At 47.5% G+C, this 9,461-nt stretch overlaps 1 protein-coding gene across 1 annotated transcript in view; it reads left to right on the forward strand.

The window, feature by feature from the left end:
* RAB30 (RAB30, member RAS oncogene family) overlaps window positions 1-9,461 on the forward strand; it is a 69,963-nt gene that overhangs the window by 47,019 nt on the left and 13,483 nt on the right. The window contains exons 2-3 of the mRNA XM_019530409.1: window positions 1,686-1,786; window positions 3,807-3,890. Coding sequence (XP_019385954.1) covers window positions 1,694-1,786; window positions 3,807-3,890 — 177 coding nt within the window. The 5' untranslated portion in view covers window positions 1,686-1,693. The remainder of the gene's footprint in view (window positions 1-1,685; window positions 1,787-3,806; window positions 3,891-9,461) is intronic.

A 9,461-nucleotide genomic window follows, 5' to 3' on the forward strand; every position in this document is an offset into this window, starting at 1 on the left:
AATAACTTGCCCACTGCTTGGGGATGGCCGGGAAGCCCTGCAGTCTTGGAGCACGGGGGAAGGGGAGTAGCCCTGCTCTGCCGCCCCCTTCTTGCCATCCCCTCCATCCTCTGCCTCCCCCTCCTGCCCGTGCTCCGAGACAGCAGGGCTTCCCAGCCTTTTCTCTGCTTGCCGGTGCGGTTTTTGTTTGTTTGCTTTTGTTTTGCAGCGAGCCTGCCAAAATCCTGGAGCCTGCTCAAAATCACGTTTTCTGTGAAAATTGCCCAGTCACGATTTTGGCAGGTCCCTGCTAATAAAGAACGACCCTTTGGTTCTTGGTGAAGGTATACCTCGGCCGGATGACTTGGAGAAACTTGTGTTTTCCACTACCTAGATTCCCACTGTCCTTTCAGTTACCTGGGTCTGTAATCTTCAAGCCATAGCTATCTCTAGGCCCAGACGTGCAGGCCACGATGAAGCTTTTCTGTTTCTATCTGCATGAGCCCTGACTTGCAGAGCAATTAGTCCCAACTTCATGGTCTGACCACAACTTGCTCCTCTGTCTGTTCACTGGGTCGTCTTCCTCCAGCACCAGACGTAAGCCGAGGAGGCCTTGAAGGCTTTTCCTTGCTTAACCAGTCCAGTCTGGCACCTCCACCCTTGCTCTCCCAGTGACGGCAGGCTGGGCTCTGTTTTTCTCAGGCTCCTCTGTCTACTCCCCAAATGCCTGGCCAGACTCCCTGGCTACATACATAAATCTGTCATCCTCCAGTTATTTGGTATTATCATCTCATTTTAAACCCTTTCTACAATTCTTGCTTCAGCCATTTCTCCTACAAACTCCACCCATGTGACACTCTTTGGGCAAGATTTTGGCTTTATGCTGGGCATGGTTTGTTTTATTGTTATCTCCCTGTCGATAACCCCTCACACGCCTGTTTTTCTCGGTTTTATCTGTCCTGTCAGACATCTGGTTTGTGAACTCTCTGGGGTGGGCCTGGCTCCTTTCCTCTGTGTCCGTACGATGTCTCACACAATGGGCCTCTGGTTCCCGATTGTTTTAACAGGAATAAATACTACGTTCGCTTCAGAAGAAAAGTGGCGTGCGCCAAGCCATCCAGCAGAGCCGATGCCTCAGGAACCGAATGTTTAAAGGAACGTAGGAAACAACTCTTTGAGATGGTGCCTATAAGGCGGCCTAAGGAAAGGGAGTCAGGCAGGCTTGTATAATTGAGAAAGCTGAGCAATGAGGAGACAGGTGTCTAACACGTGTGCTGGGGAGGTGAACAGAGTCCAAACTCGGGCATCTCTTTGCAACAGACTGCTGTTCTTCCAGGCAGAAAAGATCCCCGTCAGAGGTGTTGATGTGGCTGTCTGGGTGGTGATGTAGTACTTCTGTGTGTCACATTATCAGAGTCCTTTCACCTTTCCAAATGCAATCACGTTATCTTATTAGCAGTGCAAGCCCTGTGGTGACCTTTGTTCTGACTAATTGGAGGAATAAAGTTCACCAGTAAAGACTGGAAAGGGTTTTACTGGTTTCTCTTGTGGGAGGCGACCAGGCAAGCACAGTTGTGTTGGTGGTGCCCTGCAGGGAAATCACATGCTAGGCTCCTGAGAGCAGAGCGAGGCACAGACCCGGCAGCTGGCTGAACCTCGGCTGAGACTTCCCCTTTGCCTCACTTGCCTTTCTCCTTCCCTCGCAGCTGCGTAAATGAGTATGGAAGATTATGATTTCCTGTTCAAAATTGTTTTAATCGGCAACGCCGGCGTGGGGAAGACCTGCTTAGTCCGACGCTTCACTCAGGTAGGCTGTCACTTTGCTTAATGGGGAGCAACGTGCTTTTGGGGCAGCTGCTGTGTAAAGCCATTTGAGCAAGTAACCGGCTGCAGTAGCCGGGGCTGTGATTTGGGCTGCATGCCAGGCGGGTAGAGGTTAAGCGTGTTGGCTGCATTTCCTAAAGCAGTGTGTCGTTGTAATGCTTGTACTGAGGAGCGGTAGCATAACTAGGAGGAGGTGAGCGGGCACTAGCTCTGGGCATCTTTAGAGGTGGCACAAGAATGGCAGCTGAGGACCTGGGCACTGCCACTGCCTAGGGAGCACGACTTCCTCATTGCACCTCTGCTGGGGAGGGTGGTATCGTGTCTCGCCACTGCTCTCTGTGTCCTGTAAGGGTTACCAAGTCATTCAAAACGGACCCCAATGGATGGCCTTCTCCAAAGCCCTTTAAAGCAGTTTGGGAAGACTGCCACTGAGACTGAGGGCCTTTGGATCAGGCCTAGATGGGACACAGAGATGGACGTACCCTCTTGCCGCATTTCGCCAGGGTGCCTCCCCTGTCGTGCTCCCTCCAGGTCTGGGGGGACGTGGGTCCCAAGTGATGGGAAGCTGTTGTTGCTGCTGGTAACTAATAGTACAACTAAGAAATTCAGCTGCCAAGCCAGCACTTTTCATCAACTTCATGCATCTTTTGGAAATGAGATATTTGGAGTCTTTTAAAGGGTGTCTAACAATAGCTTTAAAGAACTGAAAAAAAATAAAAGACCAAATGTGGCCTTGCAAACATTTGGTTACCTCTGTGAGCCACGTAGCTAAACTCTCGGAATAGAAATGGGTTAAGTCCCTGCCTGCCTTGAAGAAAATGAAGTAAATCCAGAAGCTCGTGGACCAGCTGCCTTGTAAAATGATCCTGCCTCCAGGGTGGAGAGGGGAGCCTGTGTGATGCTTTGTATAACATGAGTTGTCTTTTGGGAGGGCAGTGGCAGCTGTGTCAGCGTTTTCCATCATGATTTGGTTTTAAAAACACCTCTGGAAATCACAGGCTGGCCCTTCTCTCCCTCTGCTAGTAAGTAGCTAGGTGTGCAAGAGCCCAGCCTGAGGGGTTAAGTGCAAAATCTGCTGCTGCTCCGGCTCTGGCAGCTCTACTGCAACTGCTGCGATCAGAGGCAGATGTGTCCCCACATGGACGTGACTTTGCCCAGGCCTGCAGGTGTGCACACCAGTCATTAGGAAGCTGTTGGTATTTTATTCACTATTTGCTGTGGCTCGGGGCCCTTTGAAACCAAGCACTGCCAGAAATGTTGCAGTGGCAGGCTCTTGAGATTGCCGCAGTAAAGAGAGCGCCTGGCCCTGCGTTTGCTCTCAGACTAAAAACGTGAGGCTGTTGCCTGGGAGGAGACAGAAGCTCCTTTGACACAGCTGTGCGGTGGAGTAGGGGGACGGGGAGGCTATGATGCGGTGTGAACAGACCGTCCTGTTCCGATTGATGCTTCTGGTTCTGCTTGTCCTTACAAATTGACATGCTGGATCAATGAGCCTATCCAATCCTCCCCCAGCAGCCAGTATCACATGCTGAAGGGAAAGGTGTAAAACTTCTGTAGGAGGTTTTCCTCTTTCCCTTTGTGTTTATTCCTGTCGTTTGCCTCTCCACCTCCCAAGCCAGCTGCTTTCCATAGGAGAAGGGCTCTGTGGACGGAAAAACACCCTGGAGCTAATTTGCACCACAGAAGATGCGGTTAGTTGTTCTGTTGCTCCATGCAATGTAGGGGCCAATGTTGCTGCTGCTCCAAGCATGGATTCCCAGTTTGGGTCGTGGGAATTTTGTGTTCAGACTCTAGTTCTCCGTTCCTTTGGGTCTGGGGTGATGGGGCGCAGAGGACTCTCCACATTGGTTCTTTGCCTGTTCCCTGTCTGCGTACTGGGGAGAGGAGTAGGATTAGAGAAGGCAGAGGGAGGGGGGAAAACATCTAGAGAGGCCTCCTCATCAAGAGGAATCTGGTGTATTGTCTTTTAGTAGAATTATCTAACCAAACTGCTTTCTTTGCAGGGGCTTTTCCCCCCAGGTCAAGGAGCCACAATTGGCGTTGACTTCATGATTAAAACCGTGGAGATAAATGGTGAAAAAGTAAAGGTAGGAACATCCTGACTTCTAGCTTAAGCTTTGCCTTTATTTTGTTTCTGGCTGGGTTTGGGCAAATAGTAGTATTCGTTTCTCTTTGAAATAGGGGATGGACACAACTGGCCTCTCTGATGACTTACAAGACAGGGTAGGGGGCAGCCGTATTATCTGAGAACATGTGAACTGGATTGTTGAGACCTTGGATGTATCACGTAGCCATGTGCCTCTGTTCATAGTTTCATAGTTAGTAGGGTCGGAAGGGACCTGAGCAGATCAAGTCTGACCCCCTGCCATGGCAGGAAAAAGTACTGGGGTCAAACAACCCCAGCAAGGTGATTGTCTAACCTTGCCTTAAAGACCCCCAAGATAGGAGCCAGCACCACTTCTCTTGGAAGTTGGTTCCAGATCCTAGCCGCCCTGACAGTGAAGTAGCACCTTCTAATATGGCAGGAAAGAGTACTGGGGTCAAACAACAACCTTGCCTTAAAGACCCCCAAGATAGGAGCCAGCACCACTTCTCTTGGAAGTTGGTTCCAGATCCTAGCCGCCCTGACAGTGAAGTAGCACCTCCTGATATCTAGCCTGAATCTACTCTCTGCCAGCTTGTGGCCATTATTTTAGTCACTCCTGGCAGTGCTTGGGGGAACAGGGACTTCCCCAATGCCTGCTGGTCCCCTCTGACTAGTTTGTAGACAGTTACCAGGTCCCCCCTCAGCCTTCTCTTGTGGTGGCTAAACAGGTTCAGGTCCCGTAGCCTCTCCTCATAGGGCCTGCCCTGCTGCCCCTGATTATGCAAGTGGCCTCCTCTGGACCCTCTCCATGCTGTCCACATCCCTCCTGAAGTGTGGCGCCCAGAACTGGACACAGTACTCCAGCTGTGGCCTGACCAGTGCCGCGTAGAGGGGGAGGGTCACCTCTTTGGACCTGCTTGAGATGCATCTGTGGATGCATGACAAGGTGTGGTTGGCTTTCCTGACTGCATCCCCACACTGGTGCATACACAGGAATGATAGTACTCCATATGCTTTCCGAAGGGGTTTTGCAAAATGTAGTAGGTGCTATGGAAGCACATAGATTTATTTCAGTGCAGCCTCCCTTTGCTGAATTTCGGTTAACCAAAGCGGTGACACTCTTCTCCCAGTCCGCTGCTGTGCTCCTGGAAGCTTTCCTGCTATCCTCCTAAGGCAGGGGTAGAGACTGAGGCTGGTGGAGTTGTGCAGGATGGAAGCATCCCTGGGAGCACTCCCAGTCTCTGCTGAGCTGGTCAGTCTGAGAAACCAGGGGACCTTTCTGTGATGTAGCTGGTGGGAAGTGGGATTATACATGCCTCTGATGTTGAGCAGGTTTCAGGTGTTCCCTGAATTTTTGACAGAGTTGCAGTTCCTTCCATATGGATATAAGCTCACATGGGGAAATTGATTATGTTTTATTTTGCTTTTCTCTCTTCAGCACTTTTAGTGGGTATTCAGGCTGGAAATTCAAGATTTTGCCTTCAGTGACTGGCTGGGTGCTTCAGCATTGCAAGTTAGGCACTGACGTCTGTTTAGTTAAATAAAAATCAGTGCAGTTTTCTATCAAAAGTGCTGGAAAACCTATAGTTAGGGTTCCCTGTTCCCTTATAGTCCCCCCAGCAATGGGGAGAAGGGCCCAACTTTTCGGATAGAATCACGCTACGGTTTGCCTAAATGAAGGTATATTCTCCAAATGTTGAGATATGGTGTATTTTTAACTCTAACAGTCTTTGTATAGTAAGAGAACATTTTTTTTTTGCCCCCCAAAAGTAAAACCGTCTAAGCAGAGGGCTCATCATTCATTCCTGTTTTATAAACTGAATCACAAAAAAGTTAAGCGACTTTGCCCAAGGTCTCAAGCCCCGTGTACAGCAGAGCTGGGACTGGAGGTCTGGAGTTCTGACCCAGCGAACCAGCCACAAGACGATCCTCCCAATTCTCTTAGTTTGAACAATTTGGCCTGAGGGCTGCTCTGTCAAGGGATTACAGTTCTCATAGCTCTTAGAAGAGGGGGAGTTACATGCGGCTTCTCCCCCTCCCGCTGTCGGGCAAAGTGTTTTGTATGTGTTGCTCCCTTCAACATAGAGGTGATGGCAGGTCATCAGCGCTGCAACATGTGCGTGGAGTTTGCAAAGCGTCCTGGGATCTTCACTGATGTGCTAATTCTTTCTGTTAGAGAGAGCGCTCACCCTCAGTGGGGCTGGAAAGGCTATTTGCTTCTACAAGGTAAATGGAGAAAGAACTGAAAGCAAGATGAGAAAATCAGTTGGTGCACTTGGGGAGAGGGTCTGGGCGGCTCTTACTTATGCCACTTTCACTTCTTTGTCTGATCTACATTGGGAGGGTAAGTAACCTTTACAGCAAGATACTTCTGAGAGCAGACGTTTGAAATCCTCATCGAGAGAACTTTTCTTTCTGCTTTAATTTCTCCCTAAATATGCAAGAAACATTTCAGGCCAGGATTTTCTGCAGTGGGCACCCAGGGGTTCAGCTCCTTAAGCCATACCAAGACTCGTGGCTTACGGCCTGGCTACTCAGCTCTCAGGAAAATCAGGTGGCTTATGGATTTAGGCGCCTGACTTTAAGCAACAGTTTATATTTGGTCCGCTCTCTCTTGTATGGGAGTTTCCTATATCCCTCTTCTAAGTGGTGGGTGCAGGCATCTTCTCTTCCTTCTCGAGTGACTCCACACATCAGATTGCAGCTGGATGCTGACGCACTGCTGCATATAGTGATGGTTCTCTGTTAAACAGTCAAATGCATGTAGCGAGGAAATGTAACGTGAGCATGGACTTTGGAACCAGCGTATCTGGGTTGGGTGATTCCTCCCTTCTGTGGCCTCAATCCAGGGACTGTCACATTTGTCAGTCTCCCCATTTTTTAAGGGGTGTGTGTGTGGGGCGGGGGGGGGGCGGTAACACCGTAACAAGTGTGATGTGAAAATTGTGTTCATGTTCCACATAGTGCTTTGGAGCTGGGAAGGGAGCAGTGCGTCAGGAGCTTTTGCACTCTGGACTGATCGCACTGATGCAATCCTTTGCTTATGTGGCTTTGGCACATGGGTGCAAATACACCTGGAGGAGAGATGCTGTAAGTAGCAGTGTGCCATCGGTAGGCAGTTTAGGAGACTTGTAGGCTGAGAACAACCCAAGTGATTTCAAATGGTTCAGCTGTGTCCAAAATGTTAGAGCGAATGGTCAGTGGGAGAGAGAGGCTGACGGGGAACCAACCGTGGCTGGGCTTCTGTTGCATTTCAGGAGAACTACTCGCTGCTTATGCTGGGCAAGGAAGACTTCCCATGTTCATCTTCTCCATTTCCACATAACAGACTGGAAGATATGACTAAGATTCCCTCTTGTGCTGGTATGAATTGGGAGCAACTCCCATTAAGTCAATAGAGTTAACCAGTGAACCGAATGTGCGAGGAAAACTGACACTGCAAATCTAGCAAATAATCCTGCAAATGCCATCTGGGACCCGAAGGCCAAGCTGGACATTTTTCGGCTTCCTGCACCCGCAACGATGACACGGATTCTGCAGTCGGAATTTAGTTAATGATTTTTTTTCCCCTCCACATGCCTGTTGAATCCAGTTTGCTTCTCCAGAGCTGTGCTTGCTGGACAGTGCTAGCAGGAATATATGCTTGTGTTTTAGCATGGAAAGCAGATATGGCTCAGACACAGGGGAGAGATGTAAAAATGCCATCTCACTTGGACAAGGCCCTCCTCTGACTACAGACTCCTTTAAAAGCAACCAAATTGTGCTCCAGTTACACGCTAGAGTGATTCCTCCTGCACAAGTGTTACAGGCTAAGATTAGAGAGAAGCACTATTTACAGAGTAGGTTTTAGGATTAAATAGAAATGCTAGACCAGGAAAAATGGCTTTCAAGGTTTTAGGATTGCGTTCCAAAGTCTATGCAGATGGATTTGCTAATGCAAGATTTCTCTGCAAGTTGTCTCAGTCCTAAGAATAGCTATAAGAGTTCAAGGAGAGATTTTGGTATGACCAGCAAGAGAAGGAATGTCAGATTTTCTTTATATTCTTTAACTACAGCATGTGAAACTTTCTGTGCAATATAGGGCTAATTCCTGGCCTGCCTGTTCTTTCTTAATAATACCAAAAATATACAAATCACATACTCTCTCTACATAGACTTGTTAATTAGCTTGATTTTTTTTGGTAGCCTTTTAAGGTATGTGGCTAAACACCTGGAAAGTAAATGTAAACCTCAGTCTTGCAAATGTTTAAGGAATGTGCTTCACCTGCCTGTGGTATTATTGAACCCAGTGAAAATGTTTGTGAGCATCTAGCTGAATGTGTATGCAAACGTGTGGGCACTGAAAACTAAAGATACTTCCCGAAGAAATAGCATCCGGATAACTTTGCATCTGCAATTTAAGTCGGACAACATCCTTTGACTGTACCGGGAGGATCAGAAAAGGAAAAATGGAGGTGGTTAAATAGCTTATTTTGTCAGAGATAAGCTGAACAGTGATAAAAACAGATGCATGCATTTTGTCTGAAAGATTTTATCAATAGCCATAAGTTTTAGGGCTCTTTTTTCTAGTTTAAATACCCAGCTTGTGGGTTGAATCACGGCTAAATCAAATCACAGGACCTTTTGTCCTGAAGCAATCCTTTCCAATTTCAAATTTCATCTTGTTAGAGCAGCAGAACATCACCACATCCAAAAGCCATTTTCCATTCAGAGAGACTGCCTCTATACTGTCCCACAGAAATGCAAAGCATATACTTATCAGGTAAGAGGTGTCAGCAAAAAGGGATGGAAAAATCATATCACAGAAACAAACAAAAAAGCCTGGATCCTTCCCCAGGCTGATTATTGTCTGTGAAGGCTGAGTTTTAAAGGTGACTCACCCTGCTCAGTTTTGGATCTGCAGGTAATTGCACTCATACTTCTGCATGCTAACTAAGGGCAGGTGCAGTTCAGAGCATTAACCATGTAAGCAACATTGTGCCAACAAATCAGCCTGTGAACTGGCCACATATAATTTTGCCCCTGCAAAACTGGATTTGTCAAACTCTTACACTAATCTCTGAAAGCCAGTAATGAGCTAACCAATGTTCTTCTCTCACAAAATCTGCTATAATTTACATATAATGAGGTGATGAACAGTTTAACATCCATATCCCCAGTGAGCTACAAACCTATAAAGTGGGTTTGCTCATATACAGAAAAAGCCAACCTACTTTAACCTTTCTACCAAAAAAAAAAGTCTATAAAATGTATTGGCCTCCCTATTTCAACTATCTGGATGTTTAGGTACAGTGATAAGGGCTTGGAAAAACAAAGGTGAAATAAAGAAGTTCCCTGTTGAGTTAAAATGTTAGATGCTTTGTTTTAACAAACCATTGGCTGATTTTTTAATTAGCATACTTAACATGGGTTACAAAAACTTTCTTAGCCTAAGTAGGGTCATGATTGACCACAAGATGAACATGAGCCTGCAGTGTAATGCTGCGGCTAGTAAAGCGACCAAAACGCTGGCTTGCATCCATAGATGCTTCTCGAGCAAATCCTGGGACGTCATTCTCCCCTTGTACTCGGC

The sequence above is a fragment of the Crocodylus porosus genome, unplaced genomic scaffold (genome assembly GCF_001723895.1).
Source record: "Crocodylus porosus isolate Cpor-Errol unplaced genomic scaffold, CroPor_comp1, whole genome shotgun sequence".
NCBI classification, from domain to species: Eukaryota; Metazoa; Chordata; order Crocodylia; family Crocodylidae; genus Crocodylus; species Crocodylus porosus.